General features: G+C 44.2%; 1 protein-coding gene across 7 annotated transcripts in view; it reads right to left on the bottom strand.

Annotated features, from left to right (window-relative positions):
- The window catches only part of prkag3a (protein kinase, AMP-activated, gamma 3a non-catalytic subunit), a 41259-nt gene that overhangs the window by 9044 nt on the left and 7650 nt on the right, over positions 1 to 24565 (bottom strand). For 4 of the 7 annotated variants that reach the window (XM_067987037.1, XM_067987043.1, XM_067987038.1 and 1 more), the window contains 9 exons: positions 19328 to 19409; positions 16844 to 16902; positions 15360 to 15405; positions 14299 to 14353; positions 9436 to 9562; positions 7934 to 8099; positions 6946 to 6983; positions 5484 to 5630; positions 4453 to 4546 (listed from right to left, as the gene is read on the bottom strand). In XM_067987037.1, the coding sequence (XP_067843138.1) occupies positions 4453 to 4546; positions 5484 to 5630; positions 6946 to 6983; positions 7934 to 8099; positions 9436 to 9562; positions 14299 to 14353; positions 15360 to 15405; positions 16844 to 16902; positions 19328 to 19409 (814 nt within the window). The other 3 variants (XM_067987040.1, XM_067987041.1, XM_067987042.1) reach the window with 2 other exon arrangements.

Genomic DNA, 24565 nt, shown 5'->3' on the forward strand with positions numbered 1-24565 from the left:
GATATGAGACTTTCTATGCCTTCATCTAAGTCATTCATAAATATTGTGAATAATTGAAGCCCCAAGACAGATCCCTGCAGGACTCCATTAGTCACATCCTGCCAATGTGAGCACCTATCCACTATCCCTACTCTCTGTCGCCTTTCGCTCAGCCAACTTCCTAACCAAGTCCGTACTTTTCCCTCGATTCCATGGGCTTCTATCTTAGCTAACAGTCTCTTATGTGGGACTTTATCAAATGCCTTCTGGAAGTCCATATAAATAACATCCATTGACATTCCCCTGTCCACTACTTTAGTCAGCTCTTCAAAAAATTCAATCAGGTTTGTCAGGCACGACCTACCTTTCACAAACCCATGCTGGCTCTCTCTGAGTAACTGAAAATTCTCGAGGTGTTCAGTCACCCTATCCTTAATTATAGACTCCAGCATTTTCCCCACAACAGATGTTAGGCTAACTGGTCTATAATTCCCTGGTTTCCCTCTCTCTCCTTTCTTAAACAGTGGAGTGACATGTGCAATTTTCCAATCTAGAGGGACGGTTCCTGAATCTAGAGAACTTTGAATGATGTGACATTCTTTGAAGCGTTTCAGACACATCGTAAGCTTCTAGACAATTGAAAGTCTTCCTTACTCCCGAGATCATGTCACTGTAGCACATGTCTGATTATGATTATGATGGGCCGAATGGCCTCCTTCTGGGCTTTAAACTTCCATATAAAATGCTTCCCTCACATTTCCCCACCGCACAAACACTCTGTACCCCGAGTTCACAGAGAGGTCGTGATTACTCTCATAAAACTGAAGCTGGGATTACAGTCAGTGTAGAGAAGGGTTTTTACAATAATAAACCCAATAGGGAATTCAGGAGAAACTTCTTTATCCAGAGAGTGGTTAGAATGTGGAACTCACTACCACAAGGGGTAGTTGAGGAGAATAACATAGATGCATTTACGGTGAAGCTGGATAAGCACATGAGGGAGAAAGGAATAGAAAGTTATGCTGATAGCATTAGAAACATAGAAAATAGGAGCAAGAGTAGGCCATTCGGCCCTTCGAGCCTGCTCTGCCATTCAAAATGATCACGGCTGATCATCTAACTCAGTACCCTGTTCCCGCTTTCTCCCCATATCCCTTGATCCCTTTAGCATTAAGAAATATATCTATCTCCTTCTTGAATACATCTAATGACTTGGCCTCCACTGCCTTCTGTGGTAGAGAATTCCACAGGTTCACCACCCTCTGAGTGAAGAAATTTCTCCTCATCTTGGTTCTAAATGGCATACCCCGTATCCTGAGACTGTGACCCCTGGTTCTGGTCTCCCCAGCCATCGGGAACATCCTCCCTGCATCTGGTCTGTCTGGTCCTGTTAGAATTTTATATGTTTCGATGAGATCACCTCTCATTCTTCTAAACTCTAGTGAATATAGGCCTAGTCGACCCAATCTCTCCCCATTCGTCAGTCCTGCCATCCCAGGAATCAGTCTGGTAAACCTTTGTTGCACTCCTTCCATGGCAAAGACATCCTTCCTCAGATAAGGAGACCAAAACTGCACACAATACTCCAGGGTGTGGTCTCACCAAGGCCCTGTATAACTGCAGTAAGACATCCCTGCTCCTGTACTCAAATCCTCTTGCAATGAAGGCCAACATACCATTCGCCTTTCTAACTGCTTGATGCACCTGAATGCTCACTTTCAGCAATTGGTGTACAAGGGCACCCAGGTCTCGTTGCACCTCCCCTTTTCCCAATCTATCACCATTCAGATAATAATCTGCCTTTCTGTTTTTACAACCAAAGTGGATAACCCCACATTTATCCACATTATACTGCATCTGCCATGTTCTTGCCCACTCACCCAACTTGTCTAAATCACAATGGAGCCTCTTTGCATCCTCTTCACAGCTCACATTCCACCCCAGCTTTGTGTCGTCTGCAAACTTGGAAATGTCACATTTAGTTCCCTCATCCAAATCGTTGATATATATTGTGAATAGCTGGGGCCCAAGCACTGATCCCTGTGGTACCCCACTAGTCACTGCCTGCCACCCGGAAAAAGACCCGTTTATTCCTACTCTCTGTTTCCTGTCTGTCAACCAATTCTCAATCCATGCCAGTATATTCCCCCCAATCCCATGTGCTTTAATTTTGCACACTAACCTCTTGTGTGGAACCTTATCAAAAGCCTTCTGAAAATCCAAATACACCACATCCACTGGTTCTCCCCTATCTATTCTACTAGTTACATCCTCAAAAAACTCCAGTAGATTTGTTAGGCATGATTTCCCTTTCATAAACTCATGCTGACTTTGTCCAATCCCATTAATGCCTTCCAAGTGTTCTGTTATCACATCTTTTATAATAGACTCCAGCATTTTCCCCACTACTGATGTTAGGCTAACTGGTCTGTAATTCCCTGTTTTTTCTCTCCCTCCTTTTTTAAATAGTGGGGTTACATTTGCCACCCTCCAATCTGTAGGAACTGTTCCAGAGTCAATAGAATTTTGGAAGATGACCACCAATGCATCCACTATTTCCAGGGCCACTTCCTTTAGTACTCTGGGATGTAGATTATCAGGCCCTGGGGATTTGTCAGCCTTTAGCCCCATTAATTTCCCTAGCACTATTTTTTTACTAATATTGGTTTCCTTCAGTTCCTCCGTCTCACTGGACCCTTGGTTCCCTAACATTTCTGGCAGGTTATTTGTGTCCTCCTTTGTGAAGACAGAAGCAAAGTATGTGTTTAATTGTTCTGCCATTTCTTTGTTCCCCATTATAATTTCCCCCATTTCTGACTGTAAGGGACCTACATTTGTCTTTATTAATCTTTTTCTCAACATATTTATAGAAGCTTTTACAGTCAGTTTTTATGTTCCCTGCTAGTTTACTCTCATACTCTATTTTTCCCCTCTTAATCAATCTCTTTGTCCTCCTTTGCTGAATTCGGAACTGCTTCCAATCCTCAGGCTTGCCGCTTTTTCTGGCAATTTTATATGCCTCCTCTTTGGATCTAATACAATCCCTAATTTCTTTTGTAAGCCATAGTTGAGCCACTTTTCCTGTTTTATTTTTGCGCCAGACAGGAATGAATAATTGTTGTAATTCCTGCACACGTTCTTTAAATATTAGCAATTGCCTATCCACCGTCATCCCTTTTAGTAAAGTTCCCCAATCTATCATAGCCAACTCGCACCTCATACTTTCGTAATTTCCTTTATTTAGATTCAGGGCCCTAGTTTCGGATTCAACTACTTCACTCTCTACCTTAATGAGGAATTCTATCAGGTTATGGTCACTTTTCCCTAAGGGACCCCGCACAAGTTGTTAATTAATCCTTTCTCATTGCACAATACCCAGTCTAGGATCGCCTGTTCTCTAGTTGGTTCCTCAAAGTATTGGTCTCGAAAACCATCACGTACACACTCCAGGAATTCCTCCCCCACAGAATTATTGCTAATTTGGTTTGGCCAATCTATATGTAGATTAAAGTCACCCATGATTATAGTTGTACCCTTCTTGCATGCGTCTCTAATTTCCTGTTTAATGCCCTCCCCTACATCTCCACTACTGTTTGGGGGCCTATAGACAACCCCCAAAGATGAAGTAGGAAGGAAGGAGGCTCGTGTGGAGCATAAACACCGGCATAGACCAGTTGGGCCGAATGGCCTGTTTCTGTGCTGTAAATTCTATGTAATTTAATACAAGGAACATCTGCTCTTCTGTGCTGTTTGACCAGCATAGTAAGGGAGGCTGAGACACTAGTAAATGTACAGATGATCCCCTTTATAACATTTCCAGTCACTGTTTTACTGCGACTGAGTCAAATTCCATTCACATTACATGGCATTCTGAGACTTTTAATGGTGCTTTCGAGTTTGAATTCTTTTATTTCAACATTTTCCCTTGAAAATTCCAAATCAACATCTTTAGTTATGTAGCAATTCAAGAGCGGATTCTTGTCCATTAATCCAGATGCATTGAGACGTGTTCCTCCAAGGAAACCAGCTGTCCTGCTTTGAACTGGACAGTCTTTTTGTAGGGATGGGGGGGTGGGTTGTAATGTCTTTTGATAAGTGACAATTGTATAATAATAGTCAGTTTTTTTGATTGTGGTGTTTAAATAAATAATGTTGATCACATGTGCATTATAAATTGACATAATTTGCACAACACACAATCAGGTCAAAATAAAATGTAGTGCGGATCCCAACTCTTCACAAAAGTCCATACAGTTTCTGGACAGGAGTTGGCTGCTGGAAACTGGATGTGTATGGATACGAACTACATTGTATGTTGGGCCTGCTGTAGATCAGGGCTGATTCCTCCCCATCACTCGAGTGCAGACTAGACCAAGCCCGTTGGACAGGCAGCTCACTACCTACCTGAATCACTCTAGAATGATACTGAAGAGAGGAGATTCGTGAGTGTTCAGGAGTAAAGAGCATTTATACCTGCTGGAGACAGGACCAATGCTTGGAGCATGTCAGACAGAGAGACAATTCCTTGCACAACATCCTCCTCATCCACTAATACCAACCGGTGAACCTGTGGGAAGAGACAATAGCGATGTGAGGTATCAGGACCAAAGGTCAGTTGGCCCATCCGACTCAACGAAGCATCCAGGTCCTCTTTAAGGTCTCAGTAATTGCGCTTCTCCAATTCTGGCCTCTTGCGCATCCCCGATTTCCATCGCCCCACCATTGGCGGCCGTGCCTTCAACTGCCTAGGCCCTAAGTTCTGGAATTCCTTCCCTAAATCTCTCCGCCTCTCTCTCCTTCTTTGTTTCATGAAGCTCTTGTGATGCACCTTCGGAATTTTTACTACGTCAACGGCGTTATATGAATACAAGTTGTTGTTGAATGACCAGGCTTCATATTTTGCCTACCCCAAACCAATGTCCTTCAACATCTGTAAGGGAAAGACCGGTCATTGTTCCAGGTGTCACGTTTCAGCAGGTGATAATATTAATGCAAATCTTTCATTCTTTCTTTATCCGAACCCCTCAATTAGATTCCAGCCTGTAACTCACACCCGGGTATCCATTATTCTATATATAAACCATCCGAACCCCTCGATTAGATTCCAGCCTGTAACTCACTCCCGGGTATCCATTATTCTATATATAAACCCCCTGAACCCCTCGATTAGATTCCAGCCTGTAACTCACTCCCGGGTATCCATTATTCTATATATAAACCATCCGAACCCCTCGATTAAATTCCAGCCTGTAACTCTCTCCCGGTTATCCATTATCCTATATATAAACCATCTGAACTCCTCGATTAAATTCCAGCCTGTAACTCACTCCCAGGTATCCATTATTTTATATATAAAGCATCTGAACCCCTCGATTAGATTCCACTTTACAATTTGATCCCCAGTACCTAGTTGGAAGTGTAATATTTGCCATCGAAGACGTTCTTGGTGGCTGAATGCGGTGAGAAGAAGAGGTAGTAAGTCATTGTGTTTATTGGTTCCTTACCTCATGCTCGACAAGGCGTTCAATGATGGCTTCCAAGGTCTCATGTGCATAACACTTGAGGACATTTTCGAAACAATGCCATCGCTGCTGCAGCGCCTCCTTTACACTGACATCCAGATTGTTATAGGCTTTCTGTGCAGCAAGATTCTGTAGATAGGGAGGAGAATGTTTGTTTAGGCCTGTGAGGAGGGTTGGGGGGGCATCATTAATCACCATGTTTAACCCCCAAGATCCACCCGTCTGCCTGTCTGCAGCTCTGTCTCTACATGACGGTCAATTATATTCCAACTTATATAGTCGGAAATTTAAATTGTTAGGAAATACAAGTAAAAAGTTGACTCAATCATCTGAATTCCAGCTTCAATGCCACTTAAAATATGCCTTATGGGGAAGGTGTTGTAGTGCATTGACCCATTCCATGTTTTGTATCTGGCACTAGGTGTAGTGCATTGACCCATTCCATGTTTTGTATCTGGCACTAGGTGTAGTGCATTGAGCCATTCCATATTTTGTATCTGGCACTAGGTGTAGTGCATTGACCCATTCCATGTTTTGTATCTGGCACTAGGTGTAGTGCATTGACCCATTCCATATTTTGTATCTGGCACTAGGTGTAGTGCATTGACCCATTCCATATTTTGTATCTGGCACTAGGTGTAGTGCATTGACCCATTCCATATTTTGTATCTGGCACTAGGTGTAGTGCATTGACCCATTCCATGTTTTGTATCTGGCACTAGGTGTAGTGCATTGACCCATTCCATGTTTTGTATCTGGCACTAGGTGTAGTGCATTGACCCATTCCATGTTTTGTATCTGACACTAGGTGTAGTCCATTGACCCATTCTATATTTCTTAGCTGGCACTTGATGCAAGGTTCTGTTTTGTCTCTGGCACTAAATGCAAGAAGTAAATTCTTGCATTTATATAATGCATTCTCAAATCTCCGAAATGTCCCAAAGCACTTCACGACAATTAAAATTGTAAATAGAGATTCCATTCTGTTTGTGCAGGGTCACCCAACATAGCTCCACAAGTACATAAGCCTGGAAATTACAATCTGCAATATTATGATCACACGGACCCTGAAAACATTTGTACCGATTTCATCTTACTGCCACCACCTATACTTGTATATAAGGTGACCTCCCCCAACTCTCTCCAGCCAAAATAAAACGAAAGTCTTTGACCTATGTATAAGATGCACGCACCATCGGTCACTGAGGCTCCCCGGAGAGCGGGAAGTCTGATTTTAGTTCCTGTTGAGTGTCCTGTGTGATGCAACCTCTGTGGACAGATAGACCTCCACACCCGCTGGCACCAAGTTACTGGGAGCTCGGCCCTTTCCAACATCTCTGAATCGTACCTTGTGTGTCCCTGCCTCCCCATCGCCCCCGCCACTCCCCCCCCCCATGTGTCTGTGCCTCTCTGTTTAGATTTCTAAAATACTTGCAGTACTTACTATAGCATCGAATCGTGAGTAAAGATTCACCACTTTACCTGGAATAAAAGGAAAAGTAGATCAGAATGGGATCACTGTGCTATAAACTACTGGAAACAGGTACATCCATACAGGTATATCCAGGCTTTTTATCTCCATGGCCATACAGGTGCCTATCATGGAAACATACAAAGAGTTTAAATCCCTGTTCTCATTAATTTGCAGATATCTCAAGTTGCTGTTATAATTAAACCTTGGCCTGATTTAGGATTGCTTAAAAAAAGAACTTGCATTTATATAGAGCCCCTCATGACCTCAGGATATCCCATACAGCCAGTTAAGTACTTTTGAAGTGTAGTCACTGTTGTAATGTAAGAAACGTGGCAGCCAAATATGCATACAGCAAGATCCCACAAACAGCAATGAGATAAATGACCAGATAATCTGTTTCTTTTAATGATGTTGGTTGAGGGATAAATATTGGCCAGGACACCGGGCAGAACTCCCCTGCTCTTCTTCAAAATAGTGTCATGGGATCCGCCTGAGAGGGCAGACCAGGCCTCAGTTCAACGCCTCATCCAAACGAGGGCACCTCTGTCAGTGTGTCACTCCCTCGGCTACTGCACTGGAGTGTCAGCCTAGAGTTAGTGCTCAAGTGGGACTTGAACCCACAACCTTCTGACCCAGGCCATTCAGCCCCTGTAGCCTGTTCCGCCATTCAATTAGATCTTAGCTGATCTGTATCTTAACTCCATTTACCCGCCTTTGCTCCATATCTCTTGATCCCCTTACCCATCAAAAATCTATCGATCTCAGTCTTGAAATCTCCAATTGTCCCCCAGCACCTACAGCCTTTTGGGGGTAAGTGGTTGCAATGCAATGAGTTTACCTCTGGAGGTTACATTCCTCTTTAAGTTCAACTGCTCAACCATCTCCGAAATGCCAGCACCATTATCCTTTCACATTTACCACCCCCTCCACCCCCATCTTATACCCACCTGTCACTTACCCAGCTTGTTGACGACAGGCAGAGCAGACACCCGTCTTGTCACGAAGATCCCGAGTGCCTCGTAAACCGGTGATGTCTCCTCTATCACGGCTACGTGATGGTAAGTCCCAATCCCAAGCTCTTGGAGAGTCTTTGTCATAAAGCTTGGCTTGGGGAGTTTCGAGCCCTGCAAGTGAATGGAAACACAGAGAGATCAGCTAAATAGACTGAGTCAAACAGACCATGAAGGACTCACATTCATTGTCTGGACTGGGCTAACTGATCTCAGTCAGGGTATAGAAGATTAAGGGGGGATCTAATTGAGATGATTAAAAGAATTGATTGAGTAGATAGAGAGAAACTGTTTCCTTTGGTGGGGGGAGTCCAGAACAAGGGAGCTAGGCTATTCAGGGGTGATGTCAGGAAGCATTTCTTCACACAAAGGGTAGTGGAAATCTGGAACTCTCTCCCCCAAAAATGATGTTGAGGCTGGGGGGTCAATTGAAAATTTTAAATTGATAGATTTTTGTTCTGGAAAGGGTATTAAGGGTTGCGGAACCAAGGCGGTGTAGATGGAGTTAAGGTACAGATTAGCCATGAGCTAGTTGAATGGCGGAACAGGTTCGAGGGGCTGTCTCCATTTCCCTTTCCTGCACCAGCCATCCTCCGGCCTGTCAGTAAGGATGCCAACGTCGTGATAATTGGTGCTGAGCTACGTGCACTTACGTCCTGTGAAGTCTCACTCACCAGGAAGTGGGCTGAGACTGCGCAAACTCATTTCACATGGAATCATTACACCCAACAGAGGACTTTCATCCCATCAGTCTGAGGTGAATTAAAGCACAGCACCCCAAGGGTGAAGGGATGCTACGGCATGTATTTATAATCTCACACCTTAAGGTCAAAGTCAATTTTACAAGAAGAAAAGGACGACATGCAAGAGACTGGAAGATATGAAACTCAATTTGAAGACATAAATACAGCAACATTTAGCTATTTTTTTGGATTATTCCTCCTCCATTTTTAGTGAATCATAGAATCGTTCAGCACAGAAGGAGGCCATTCGGCCCATCGTGCCTGTGCTGGCTCTTTGAAAGACTATCCAATTAGTCCCACTCCCCTGCTCTTTCCCCATAGCCCTGCAATTTTTTCCTTTTCAACTATTTATCAAATTCCCTTTTGAAAGTTATTATTGAATCTGCTTCCACCGCCCTTTCAGGCAGCGCATTCCAGATCGTAACAGCTTGCTGTATAAAAAAATTTCTCCTCATCTCCCCCCGATTCTTTTGCTAATTACCTTAAGTCTGTGTCCTCCGGTTAGCGACCCTCCTGCCAGTGGAAACAATTTCTCCCTATCTGCTCTATCAAAACCCCTTATAAATTTGTACACCTCTATTAAATCTCCTCTTCACCTTCCCTGCTCTGAGGAGAACAATCCCAGCTTCTCTAGACTCTGAACGAGAAAGAGAGGTTTTCACTTATCCCGTAATTATCTTTAAGCATAATGCAGATGAGAGACTTACAAAGATGTGGAAGTATTTCAGGATGCGTTTGTGCGTCAGGATATAGAGCACGTTACCAGACACAGGGTCGATGACTGGCAGCCGATGAATTTTATTATTAATCAAAGAGTAAACTGCATCAAATAGGCTAGGGGGAAGAAAAAAAATAATAAATGGATTAAAATCAGACGACATGAAAACAGTTGGTACTTAACAAGAATCATAGAATGATTACGGCACAGAAGGAGGCCATTCAGCCCATCAAGCCTGCGCCGGCCCTCTGCAAGATCAATCCAGCTAGTCCGACTCCCCTGCTCTTTCCCCGTAGCCCTGCAAAATTTTCTCCTTCAGGGACCTATCTAATTCCTTTTTTGAAAGCCACAATTGGCCCTTTCAGGCGGTGCATTCCAGATCCTAACCACTCGCTGCGTAAAAAAGTTTTTCCTCATGTCGCCTTTGGTTCTTTTGCCAATCACCTTAAACCTGTGTCCTCTGTTTCGCGACCCTTCCGCCAATGGGAACAGTTTCTCTTTATTTACTTTGTCTAAACCATTCATGATTTGTGTCATCTACAAATTTTGAAATTGTGCCCTGTACACCCAAGTCCAAATCATTAATATATATCAAGAAGAGCAGTGGTCCCAGCACTGACCTCCGGGGAACACCACTGTACACCTTCCTCCAGTCTGAAAAACAGCCGTTCACCACTTCCCTCTGTTTCTTATTACTTAGCCAATTTCGTATCCGTGTTGCCACTGCCCCTTTTATTCTGTGGGCTTCAAGTTTGCTGACATGCCTCTTATGTGGCACCTTTTGGAAGTCCATATACACAACATCAACCGCATTGCCCTCATCAACCCGCTTTGTTACCTCATCAAAAAACTCAATCAAGTTAGTCAAACACGATTTGTCTTTAACAAATCCGTGCAGGCTTTCCCTTATTAATCCACACTCGTCCAAGTGACTATTAATTTTGTCCCGGATTATTGTTTCTAAAAGTTTCCCCACCACTGAGGTTAAACTGACTGGCCTGTAGTTGCCGGGTTTATCTTTACATCCTTTTTTGAACAAGGGTGTAACATTTGCAATTCTCCAGTCCTCCAGCACTACCCTGTGTCTAAGGAGGATTGGAAGATTATGGCCAGTACTCCGCAATTTCCACCCTTACTTCCCACAGCAACCTAGGATGCATCCCATCCGGACCGGGTGACTTATCTATTTTAAGTTCAGCCAGCCTTTCTAGTACCTCCTCTTTATTAATTTTTATCCCATACAGTATCGCAACTACCTCCTCTTTTACTGTGGCTTTGGCCGTATCTTCTTCCTTGGTAAAGACAGATGCAAAGTACTCATTTAGTACCTCTGCCATGCCCTCTGCCTCCATGCGTGTATTCCCTTTTTGGTCCCTATTTGGCCCCACTCTCCTCTTATTACCTTTTTACTATTTATATGCCAAAGAAGACTTTTGGATTCCCTTTTATGTCTATTCTCATACTCCCTTTTTGCCCCTCTTATTTCCTTTTTTACTTCCCCTCTCAACTTTCTATACTCAGCCTGGCTCTTGCTTGTATTAACAACCTGACATCTGTCATACGCCCCCTTTTTCTGCTTCATCTTACTCTCTATCTCTTTCGTCATCCAGGGAGGTCTGGCTTTAGTTGCCCTACCTTTCCCCCTCGTGGGAATGTACCTAGACTGTACCTGAACCATCTCCTCTTTAAAGGCCGCCCATTGTTCAATTACAGTTTTGCCTGCCAATCTTTGATTCCAATTTACCCGGGCCAGATCCTTTCTCAACCCACTGAAATTGGCCCTCCTCCAATTACGTATTTTTACTCTAGATTGCTCCTTGTCCTTTTCCATAGCTAACCTAAATGTTTTGATACTGTGATCACTGTTCCCTAAATGTTCCCCCACTGACACTTGCTCCACTTGACCCACCTCATTCCCCAGAACCAGATCCAACAATGCCTCCTTCCTCGTTGGGCTGGAAACATACTGATCAAGAAAGATCTCCTGAACACACTTCAGAAATTCTTCACCCTCTTTGCCCTTTACACTATTACTGTCCCAGTCTATATTAGGATGGTTGAAGCTCCCCATTATCACTACTCTATAGTTCTTGCCCCTCTCTGTAATTTCCTTGCAAATTTGCTCCTTTATATCCTTCCCACTAGTTAGTGGCCTATAGAATACACCCAGTAGTGTAATGGCACCTCTATTGTTTCTTAACTCTAACCAAATAGATTCTGTCTTTGACTCCTCAAGGACATCCTCTCTCTCCAGCACTGTAATATTCTCCTTAAATCAATACTGTCATAATCTCTGGGAAATAACAGCTTGAGAAGGGCGGGCATCTATTTGATGGGACCACGTTGGACCTGATTGATGAGGAGAGGGTTAGTTGACTTTTATTTTCTAACTGCATATTAACCTTTAGTGAAAGGATCATGTAGTACTCAGCCATCAGTACAGCACTACATGTAGGTGTCAGCTGTGGCTCAGTGGTAGTGCTCTCCCCTCTCAGTTGTGAGTTCAAGTCCCACTCCAGACACCTGAGCACAAAATCTAGGTTGACACTCCCAGTGCAGTACTGAAGGAATGCAGCACTGTTGGAGGTGCTGTCCTTTAGAGGAGGCGTTCAACTGAGGCTCTGTCTGCCCTCTCAGGTAGGTGTAAAAGATCCCCCAGTGCTAATTCGAAGAAGAACAGGGGAGTTCTCCCTGATGTCCTGGCCAATATTTATCCCTCAACCAACATCACTAAAAAACAGTTTATCCGGTCATTAGCACATGTTTTTGGGGGACCTTGCTGCGTTTCCTACATTACAACAGTGACTATACTTCAAAAAAGTACTTTGTTGGCTAAAAAGCACTTTTGGATGCCCTAAGGTCGTGAAAGGTGCTATATAAATGCAAGTTCTTTCTCCTTTTTACACCACAGACACTTGACACAGAGAGGCCTGCTAGCTCCATTGGTGCTTTCACCCTGCTGCTTTGTTGTCAGTGTTAGCCACTGGGTCGTGCCACCCAGCGATGTAAAGGCGGCAAACTCCACTCCTCCGACAGTGTCCTGTACCCCAATTTCCACGGGTTTGGAGAGCTGGATCAGAAGGGAGGGGAGGGGGTATCCAAAGGTCCCAGTATGGACCAGCAGCACATTGCAAATGAAAGCTGGGAGAGCAGGGGCTTGTTGGTTGTAAATCGTTGCTCGAGTGTCGCTCTCCTATCGGGCCAGAGATAAATGGCTAGAGGAGCTTCGTCAGAGGTCTACGTGCAGGTTCTCTACCCCATCGGGTGAAGGTATGGGAAGACCCAATCAAGAGGAGGGAAGAAAAATGTTAACCTGAGGAGAAAAAGGTCTCATTCGACGAGAGAGAAATCCCTGTATGGTACGACTGTGGGTGTATCCAAAGATTCAACTCCGTGAGTAAAGTTGCTGAGTTATAAAGAGATTGGGATTAATTTTTGCAAAGTGAGACCCTCGCTAGAGATGAGCGCGGGTCAGAAAATCAAGGCTGTGGTGTTGTAGCTCATCACCATTACCGTGCTCACTCCGAGTGAAGCTCCACACTGGGGCTGCAGTCTTGCAAAAGTTGGCCAGGTGGACTCTCGCCTCTAAGTCAGAAGGTTGTGGATTCAAACTCCACTTTAGAGACTGGAGCATAAAATCTAGGCTGATACTCCCAGTGCCAGTACTGAGGGAGTGCTGCACTGTCTGAGGCGCTGTCTTTCAGATAAGATGTCAAACAGAGGCCCCGTTATCTCTCAGGTAGGCGTAAAAGATCCCATGGCACAATTTCAAAGAAGAGCAGGGGAGTTCTCCCTGGTGTCCTGGCCAATATTTATCCCTCAACCAACGTCATCAGAAACAGATTATCTGGTCATTATCACATTGCTGTTTGTGGGATCTTGCTGTACACAAATTGACTGCCGCTTTTCCAACATTACAACAGTGTCTATGCTTCAAAAGTACTTCATTGGTTGTAAAGAGCTTTGGGACATCCTGAGTGTTAATTGTATCCATGTGATTTATATCAATTTTATATTAGTGTTAATTGTATTCAGGTGGTTTGTATCAATTGGGGACGCCCTTGTATCCATATATAAGAGAGCTTATCTAGGGGGTGGTGTGTGTGTAATGTGGATCTCTGGGAATAAAGGCTTGGAAGCAACTGAAGACCAGGCTCTAGTATTTTATCCTTCACCACCGGGCTATCCAGTGTAGAACACTGAGGTCGTGAAAGGCACTATAAAAATGCATGTCTTTCTTTTGTCTGCCTTTTTAACGATGGACTCTAGCATGCTCAGACCTCTTCCTCTCCCAACAAATATACACATGGCCTGCTTATCCCCATAATATCGACACCACATCCACTCCCTCCACCACCGGCACACCGTGCCCGCAGTGTGTTCTATCCACAGGATGCACTGCAGCAACTCACCAAAGCTTCTTTGGCAGCGCCTCCCAAACCCGCAACCTCTACCACCTAGAAGGACAAGGGCAGCAGGCGCATGGGAACAGCACCACCAGCACGTTCCCCTCCAAGTCACACACCATCCCGACTTGGGACATATATCGCTGTTCCTTCATCGTCGCTGGGTCAAAATCCTGGAACTCCCTTCCGAACAGCACTGTGGGAGAACCTTCACCACACGGACTGCAGCGGTTCAAGAAGGCGGCTCCCCACCACCTTCTCAAGGGCAATTAGGGATGGGCAGTAAATGCCGGCCTTGCCAGCGACGTCCACATCCAGAGAATGCAATTTTTAAAATACAGCATCTGCTATTTCTCTATAATAAAACGAAGGTTTGCTTCTCCCCTGTAACAATGAGATAAAACTGGACATACTGCAGCTGCAATCACACAGAATAATAATTTTACCTGTCATTTGGGAAGATACTGATCAGCCTCTTAAAGGAATCTTGTAAAAAAATGTCTGGGAAAAAGGGGAGAGTAAAATCATTGAACTGAATGAGGCCCAGGTACATCTGATTTAAAGAAGTGATCTTCATGATGTTCACTCAATATGATCAAATTACTTAACTCAAAGATTAGAAATCCAAACCCAAACATTTTTTTAAACATACATTACTTGTTGATCTCATCCATGCCTTTGTTACTTCCAGACTCGACTACTCCAATGCTCTCCTGACCGGCCTCCCGTCTTCCACCCTCTGTAAACTTGAGCTCGTCCAAAACTCTGCTGCCCGTGTCCTAACTCATGCCAGGCCCCACTTACCGACATTGGCTCCCGGTCCAGCAACGCCTCCAATTTAAAATTCTCATCCTCGTGTTCAAACAGCCGTGAAGGAGGTGCAGCAACATCATTAGGCAAGTTAACAGAAAGGATTTTGACTTTTACAGCAGTGCTCCATCGAGAATAAACATTCAAGAAATATGTAACCAAGCAGCCTTTGGGAGAAAAATTAATCTATACTTCGGAATCATCATTAAAACACACGTGCACACACGCACGCACACGCACCCACGCTCACACATGCACACACACTCACATGCGCACACACACTCACACATACGCACACCCACGCTCACACATGCACACACATGTGCACACTCACACATATGCACACACATGTGCACACTCACACATATGCACACACACGCACGCACACATGCACACACACGCACGCACACATGCACACACACACGCACGCACACATGCACACACACGCATGCACACATGCACACACACTCACATGCGCACACACACTCACACATACGCACACCCACGCTCACACATGCACACACATGTGCACACTCACACATATGCACACACACGCACGCACACATGCACACACACGCATGCACACACACACGCACGCACACATGCACACACACGCACGCACACATGCACACACACGCACAAACCAGTGCTGAATGAAATTAACCACTGCAGGGACCCCCGCCCCCCCATCCCTCACCTCTCCAAGTCTCAATCTTATGATCCTCCAATTCATAGATTTGCACCTGAAAGAGAAAAATGGAAATTAAATACCACCCCTGATCAGTCAAAAGGAAGCTCCTTACAAAGGGTCCACAGGCTAACAGCAAGCAATGCCCCCCATAGCCTGGCAATGAGCAACCACTCACTCCACTTCAGCAGGAACATTGGCATTCTTGTGACCCAGATGAATTCCAGGGACAATTACCAAGCTATTTTGACCCTCAAACAAATCAGTGTCCCTACACAACCCTATTGGCCACCCTAATGTGCTGATTCATTCTTCTATACGTAGTGTGACACAACAGCACAGCTACTGCTCAGAATATATGTCATGTTTCCTGAGTTCAACAAAAGGAGGCAATTTGTACGAGATTCAGTTTGGACTGGGATGTTTTAATTGACTAAAAATGCAGTATGCCTTAGCTGGTGTCAGCTTGGCTCAAAATAGCAGCACACTTGACTCTCCAGGACTTCAGCACGTAATCTAAGTTGACAGTACTGCACTGTTGGAGGTATCGTCTATCGCACGATATGTCAATCCAAGGACCTGCCTGACTGATCCTGTCGTTAAGGTATCACAACTTGAAGCACAGCAGGGTTAATACCCCTCCCTCAACCAACATCACCAAAGCAGATTAACTGGCCATTCATCTTTTGGATGTTGTTGGGGTAGAATGACTGCTATGTTTGCCCAAGTAATAATAGTCTACAATCTAAAGCTAATGGTCTCACCCCCATTATAACCTCAAATCCCTCCATGCCCTGCCCCTCATTCCCTGGACTCTAGGGGAATCAAGGGATATGGGGATCGGGCAGGAAAGTGGAGTTGAGGTTGAAGATCAGCCGTGATCTGATTGAATGGCGGAGCAGGCTCGAGGGGCAGTATGGCCTACTCCTGCTCCTATTTCTTATGTTCTTATGTTCTCCCTATCTCTTTAATCTCATCCAGCCCTACAATCCTCCGAGATCTCTGCGCTCCTCCAACTCTGGCCTCTTGTGCATCCCCAATTTTCATCGTTCCACCATTCAGCTGTTTAGGCCCTAAGCTCTGGTATTCCCTCCTTAAACCCCTTCACCTCTCTACCTCTCTCTCTCTATCCAACTATAAGATGCTCCTTAAAACCTACCTCACCTGTCCTAATATCTCCTTATGTGGGTCAGTGTAAATTTTTGTCTGATTACGCTCCTGTGAAGTGCCTTGGGATGTTTTACTACGTTAAAGGCGCTATATAAATGAAAGTTGTTGTTGTTAAATGTACCCCAATAGTATGTTGTAGGAGTGGCTTTCCCCTTCATAGCATATTGAGCTTAAACCAAGAGATCAAACAAACAGCCCAGTTGTGGTCTTTAAGAACACACATGGTGGCAGGTAGTGTTGACTACAACAACCCCTTCTAGCCTCTGTTCAACTCTGGAAATGTCGACCTTGGTCAAAGAAAAGTACCTGAGGCTGATCCTTACCATTGGAGATGTGTAGTATCTGTGCAAGATGTTGATGAAGTCAGTAATTGTCAGCATGCCTGCAGAGAGCAGAAAGAGGAGCAGTCACCCAGAGGCCATTGGGTCAGCAACAACGTCAACAGCGCGAGAGAGTGACGGTCTTCAGCTAGGCCACTGGTTCCTGGTCTTCACAGAACAGACTGAATCACTCAGCCAATAGGCTGGTACAAATCCCCCCAAAAATCCATGTAATAAAAATAGAATTTGAATTATTTAGTGACTATGTACAGGGACCCTGATCATTGGGTATATAGGAGTTACTGCCTGTAAACCAGTGATCCTGGTCATTGGGTATACAGGAGTTACTGCCTGTAAACCAGTGACCCTGGTCATTGGGTATACAGGAGTTACTGCCTGTAAACCAGTGACCCTGGTCATTGGGTATACAGGAGTTACTGCCTGTAAACCAGCGACCCTGATCATTGGGTATACAGGAGTTACTGCCTGTAAACCAGTGACCCTGGTCATTGGGTATACAGGAGTTACTGCCTGTAAACCAGCGACCCTGGTCATTGGGTATACAGGAGTTACTGCCTGTAAACTAGTGACCCTGATCATTGGGTATACAGGAGTTACTGCCTGTAAACTAGTGACCCTGATCATTGGGTATACAGGAGTTACTGCCTGTAAACCAGTAACCCTGGTCATTGGGTATACAGGAGTTACTGCTTAGGATCATTGTCAGTAAATCCATAGAGAGACAACAGGTTATTCCCAGTAATTGGAGTTTAGAAGAATGAGAGGTGATCTCCTTGAAACATATAAGGTTCTAAAAGGGCTCGACAGGGTAATGGTTGAGAGGATGTTTCCCCTGGCTGGAGAGTCTAGAACTAAGGGGGATAGTCTCTGGATAAGGGGTCGAACATTTAAGACTGAGATGAGAAGAAATTTCTTCACTCAGATTGTTGTGAATCTTTGGAATTCTCTACCCCAGAGGGCTGTGGATGCTCAGTCGTTTAGTATATTCACGACTGAGATTGATAGAGTTTTGGACACTAAGGGAATCAAGGGATATGGGGATCGGGCGGGAAAGTGGAGTTGAGGTCGAAGATCAGCCATGATCTTATTGAATAGCGGAGCAGGCTCGAGGGGCCGTATGGCCTACTCCTGCTCCTATTTCTTATGTTTCTTATACATAGGCAATTCTGCTCAGTGTCACTGTAAGAAATTTACCCAGCGATTTCTGTCCTACCCCCTTCCGCTTCCCCCGGTAAATGTACTGTCTGTTGTCATACTGAGCCATACAAACCAGAAAGGTTCCATGCTTCATCCCTGACCTCTACTCAAGTGTCAGGTTGGCTTAGTTGGTAGCACTCTTGCCTCAGAAGGTCATGGGTTCATGTCCCATTCCAGGACTTGAGCACATAAACCAGGCTGACACTCCCAGTGCAGTACTGAGGGAGTGCTGCACTGTCGGAGGGTTAGTACTGAGGGAGTGCTGCACTGTCGGAGGGTTAGTACTGAGGGAGTGCTGCACTGTCGGAGGGTTAGTACTGAGGGAGTGCTGCACTGTCGGAGGGTTAGTACTGAGGGAGTGCTGCACTGTCGGAGGGATAGTACTGAGGGAGTGCTGCACTGTCGGAGGGTTAGTACTGAGGGAGTGCTGCACTGTCGGAGGTGCTGCACTTTCGATGAGTTGTTAAACCCTGTCCTGCTGGTTCAGGCAGACATTAAAGATCCTCAGGCCCTATATGAAGAAGGGTAGGGAGTTCTCCTGGAGCTCTGGCCAACGATCCTCCCTCAACTACCACCATCAAAAGGAACAGATTAAATGGTTCAGTCCATTCAGTGGGATCTTGCACACCATGGCTGCCTCATTCACCTGCCCAACACAAACTGCAATGTAAATTGATTCATTGTACCTGAAACGTATCGGGATATTTCTGAGAGACGTGATAAGGTGCTCTATAAGTTAGTTCATGGTGATATAGCTCAATGGTAGCACACTCGCCTCTGAGTTGGAAGGTTGCGGGTCCTGCTACAAAGACTTGAGCACAAAATTTAGGCTGAGACTCCAGTGCAGTATTCAGGGAGTGCAGCGCTGTCGGAGGTGCCGTCTTTCGGTTGAGACATTAAATCGACACCCAGTCTGCCCTCTCTGGTGGACATAAAAGATCATGGCACTATTTCTAAGAACAGCAAGGGAGTTCTCCCCGGTGGCCTGGGCCAATATTTATCCCTCAACCAACATCACTAAAACAGATTATCTGGTCATGATCACAATGCTATTTATGGGATCTTGCTGTGCGCAAATTGGTTGCCGCATTTCCCTACAAAGTATTTCATTGGCTGCAAAGTGCTTTGGGACATCCTGAGATGCTAAAAGGTGCTCTGAAAATGCAAATATTTTCTTTCTTTGATGTTACTGATCAATTCTTACTAATAATTAAATCCCACAAACATGGGCCTCTACCCATCCCCTTTAGACATACAGGTTAAACTCACCTACAAAGCACTGCTCCTTACTGTCCCAGAGTGGAGCTGCTCTCACACCATTAGCGACCATTGCCAAGAATGCTTTCTTCACCTGTGCAGAGACAAGAGGGATGGGTGAAAAACAAAACTCAGCTTTTCTCTCTGCATTACTTTCCCCCCACCTCGCTCCTCCCGAAGGCTGCGTCTCTCACTGGGGTCCAGTGCCATGGGCAGGGCCAGCTCTCCAGTAACCTGCCCAAGTGACCAAGTGTGAGTACAACTCCTACTCTGATCTCTCTATCGTCAGCCTCTTACACTGTTCCAAGAAGCTCAACACAAGCTCGAGGAACAGCACCTCATCTTTCGATTAGGCACTTTACAACCTTCCGGACTCAACATTGATTTCAATAACCTCAGACCATAATCACTGCTCTTACTTTCTCAGACAGCAGGTGCTGGTAATGGTTCTCCTGTTGCCATTTGCAGCTCCTCTAGACCCATCTTTTGTTTCTATACCTGTCCCATTACCACCCACTTTTGCCTTGCACCATCATCCCTTTCGTCATTTAATCACTCGTGCCCTCCACCCTAACACAGACCTTCTCTTTGTTCTTTCCTCCCCCTTCCTTGGCTCTGTCCTTGTTTAAAAACTGTTAAAATCTCAAACTTCTTCCAGTACTGACGAAAGGTCAACGACCTCAAACGTTAAGTCTTTAAGATGCATGTGAGTTAGAGACACATAAGGGAGGGCAATGTTAGTCAGTAGGGCAGTGAGAACCTAGTAGAGGTAGAGAGGGGGATCCTCCAGACACTGGCCCTATCCAACAGGTACGAGGTACTTGTTACCTTTGAGGATAAGGATGAAGGCTGCAGGAAGGATGCCCAGGATGCTAACCATGGCACTGTGGAGCATGAGGCAGCCCAAAGTAGGAGGATCAGAATAAAAAGGTTGCAGTCATAGGGGATTCTATAATCAGGGGAATAAATAGCGTCCTCTGCAGTCGCAACCAGGAGGGTGTGTTGCCTACCTGATGCAAAGGTATTCGATATCTCGGAGCAACTGGAGAGGAACTTGGAAAGGGAGGGGGAGGATCCAGTTGTCGTGGTCCATGTCGGCAGCAATGACATAAGGAACAACAAGGAAGAGGTCCTGCTAAGGGAATATCAGAAGCTAGGAACTAAATTAAAGAACAGGACCTCATGGGTGGTAATCTCAGGATTACTACCTGAGCCATATGATAATTGGCATAGGGATAGGCAGAACAGAAAGGTGAATGCGTGGCTGAAAAACTGGTGTGGGAAGGAGGGGTTCCATTTCATGGGACACTGGCACCAGTACTGGGACAGGGAGGAGCTGTACCGCTGGGACGGGCTCCATCTGAAGCGGAATGGGACCAGTGTCCTAGTAGAAAGGATAAATAGGGCGGTGGATAGGCTTTAAACTAGCAAGATTGGGGTGAGGGGGGCTGGATTTGGTAGCAATAACAAAACCCTAAAGAAAAAAGAAAAAGGAGATGAGTGTAAAGGTCAGACCAGGGTCAGGAATAAAGATAACAAATGGTCAAGGAACAAATACAGTTATAAAACAGAAGTATAAAAGGACTGTTAAAAATAAAGTAAAAGGAATAGCTTTTAAAGATGAATTAAACTGCCTGTAGAGCAATGTAAACAACGTCCAAAATAAAACAGGGGAACTGGAGGCAATAATCCGTAGCGAAGAACCGGATATAGTAGGAATAACCAAAACATGGCTACATAAAGAACAGGACTGGCAACTAAATATTGCAGGTTATAACATAATCAGAAAGGATAGGGAAGGAAGAAGGGAGGTAGAGTGGCTGTACTAATTAGAGATAATATAATGGCAGTAGGAAAAAGGGGCACAACTAACAGAAGGATAGAAACAGAATCCATATGGATTGAAATAAAAGATAAGAAGGGATCGATCACACTAATAGGGGTAAACTACAGACCAACCAATAGTGGAAAGGAGGTGGAGGAAGAAACATGTAAGCAAGTATGTGAAATGAGTAAAGGACATAGAATAATAATCATGGGAGATTTTAACTATCCCCAAATAAACTGGCATGAAGAGATAGGTAAAGGGGTGCAGGGAATGGAGTCTTTACAATGTGTGCAGGACTCCTTTCTTACCCAGTATGTAAAAAGCCCAACAAGGGAGGAAGCACTGCTGGATCTAGTAATGGGAAATGAACCAGGACAGATAAGAGAAGTAAGCATAGTGGAACATCTAGGCAATAGTGATCACAACATAATAAGGTTTAAGATAAAGATTGAGAAGGACATAAGTAAGACAAAGACCAAAGTAACGAAATTGGAAAAGCTGATTTTCAGGGGGTGAGAATGGAACTAGAGAAAATAAACTGGAAAAATGTACTGACAAACAAATAAATAGAACAGCAGTGGGAAACATTTAAAACAGTGATCAATAGAGTCCAGGAGAAATATATCCCACTAAAAAGCAAGAACAAACTAACGAGTAATGACACACCATGGATGAATAAAGAAATAAGGGCAAAATTGAATCTAAAGAAAAAGGCACTCACTGAGTACATAGACAATAAAGGAGAGGATGACAAAAGGGAATACGGAAAGCTTAGGAAGGAAGTCAAAAAAATTTAGGAAGGTGAAAAGAAACTACAAGATTTAATTATCAAGGAATATAAAAAGAAATAATAAAGCATTCTTCAGACACATAAATAACAAAAGAAAAATCAGGATAGGGACAGGGACACTGAGAGATACACACGATAAACTCACAGGTAATGACAGCGAAATGGCATAAATATTAAATAATTACTTTGCCTCAGTATTTACCAGAGTGATTAACAAGGTGGGCAGGACATTAGAAGAAGAGTTCAAAATAGATATAAAGACATTTAAGATAGAAAGGGGGGGAAGATCATTGATAAACTAATCAAACTTAGAGAGGATAAAACCCCTGATCCGGATGGATTGCATCCGCGCATATTAAAAGAAGTTAGGGAGGAGATAGCAGAGGCACTATTACATATATATAAAAATTCATTAGGAAAGGGAATAGTGCCAGAGGACTGGTGGACAGATAATGTTATTCCTGTATTTAAAAAGGGAGATAGATCAAGTCCAGGAAACTATAGACCAATTAGCTTAACATCGGTGGTAGGGAAGATAATGGAATCCTTACTCAAAGATGTAATAGAGAAACATCTAGAAACCAAAAATATAATAAAGAATAGTCAGCATGGATTTCAAAAGGGAAAGTCATGCTTGACCAACCTTATTGAATTATTTGAAGAAGTAACAGAGAGTGTAGAGAAGGGTAATGTAGTAGATGTAATATATTTGGATTTTCAAAAGGCCTTCGATAAGGTACCACATAGTAGACTCATGACTAAGGTCAGAGGATGTGGAGTCAGGGGATAGGTAGCAGAATGGATAGCAAGCTGGCTATAAAACAGAAAACAGAGAGTCGGGGGTTAAAGGCAGTTACTCAGACTGGCAAAAGGTGGGAAGTGGTGTTCCACAAGGATTGGTGCTGGGACCGCTGTTGTTCATCATTTACACAAATGATTAGGACTTGGGAATCAGCAGTACAATTTCAAAATTTTCAGACGACACCAAATTGGGGGGTATAGTTAATACTAAGAAAGACTGCAACAAAATACAGGAAGACATTAATAAACTTGCAGAATTGGCGTGTAATTGGCAAATGAATTTCAATATAGATAAGTGTGAGGTGGTACATTTTGGTAGGAAGAATAAGGAGGCCACATACTGCTTGGATAATAAGAGTCTAAATGTGGTAGAGGAACAGAGGGATCTGGGGGTACAGATACACTAATCACTAAAAGTAGCGACGCAGGTTTATAAGGCCATAAAAAAAAAGCAAACCAAGCACTGGGGTTCATTTCTAGAGGGATAGAATTGAAAAGCAGGGAAGTTATGTTAAACTTGTATAGAACCTTGGTTAGACCACACTTGGAGTACTGTGAACAGTTCTGGTCTCCATATTATAAAAAGGATAGCACTGGAGAAGGTGCAAAAAAGATTTACTAGGATTATACCAGAACTAAGGGATTATAACCATCAGGAAAGATTGAACAGGATGGGGCTGTGGAAAAGAGAAGACTGAGGGGTGACCTGATAGAGATCTTTAAGGTTATGAAACGGTTAGATAGGGTAGAGAAGATGTTTCCACTTGCAGGGGAGACCAGAACCAGGGGCCATAAATATAAGATAGTCACTAATAAATCCAATAGGGAATTCAGGAGAAACTTCTTTACCCAGAGAGTGGTGAGAATGTGGAACTCACTGCCACAAGGAGTAGTTGAGGCGAATAGAATAGATACATTTAAGGGGAAGCTCGATAAGCACATGAGGGAGAAAAGAATAGAAGGATATGCTGATAGGGTTAGATGAAGAAGGATGGGAGGAGGCTCGTGTGGAGCATAAACACCGGCATGGACCTGTTGGGCCGAATGGCCTGTTTCTGTGCTGTAAATTCTATGTAAATCTATGTACTGCTTAACCCTGGAATGTTAAAGCCAATTGCAGCTCCACAACCCTGACCCACACAGGTTCAGAATGATACCAGGGCTAAAAGGGTTAAATTATGAGGACAGGTTGCATAGACTGGGCTTGTATTCCCCTTGAGTATAGAAGATTAAGGGGTGATCTAATTGAGATGTTTAAGATGATTAAAGGAGTTGATAGGGTAGATAGAGGGAAACTGTTTCCTCTGGTGGGAGAGTCCAGAACAAGGGGGCATAACCTTAAAATTAGAGCTAGGCCGTTCAGGGGTGATGTCAGGAAGCACTTCTTCACACAAAGGGGAGTGGAAATCTGGAACTCTCTCCCCCAAAAAGCTGTTGAGGCTGGGGGTCAATTGAAAATGTCAAAACTGAGATTGATAGATTTTTCTTAGGCAAGGGTATTAAGGGATATGGAACCAAGGCAGGTAAGTGGAGTTACGATACAGATCAGCCATGATCTAATTGAATGGCTCGAGGGGCTGAATGGTCTACTCCTGTTATTATGTTCCTTCCTATGTTTCTAGGTCAGACTAGTGGTCAAACCCTGGACCTTTATGGTCTGTTTGGCTCAGTACCATGCCACAAGGTGCATCTACCCACTAGGTCAGCATGAGAGCTTCATGTGGCTTCATTAAACAAAGTCAGAATGAGTCTTTGTCCCTGGTTGAAAGTTCCTTTTACATAACTGCAACTGTAGCAACGAATGATGTAATGGGGAGAGGTGTGGGGGTGG

Source organism: Heptranchias perlo, chromosome 7 (assembly GCF_035084215.1).
Source record: "Heptranchias perlo isolate sHepPer1 chromosome 7, sHepPer1.hap1, whole genome shotgun sequence".
Lineage (NCBI taxonomy): Eukaryota > Metazoa > Chordata > Chondrichthyes > Hexanchiformes > Hexanchidae > Heptranchias > Heptranchias perlo.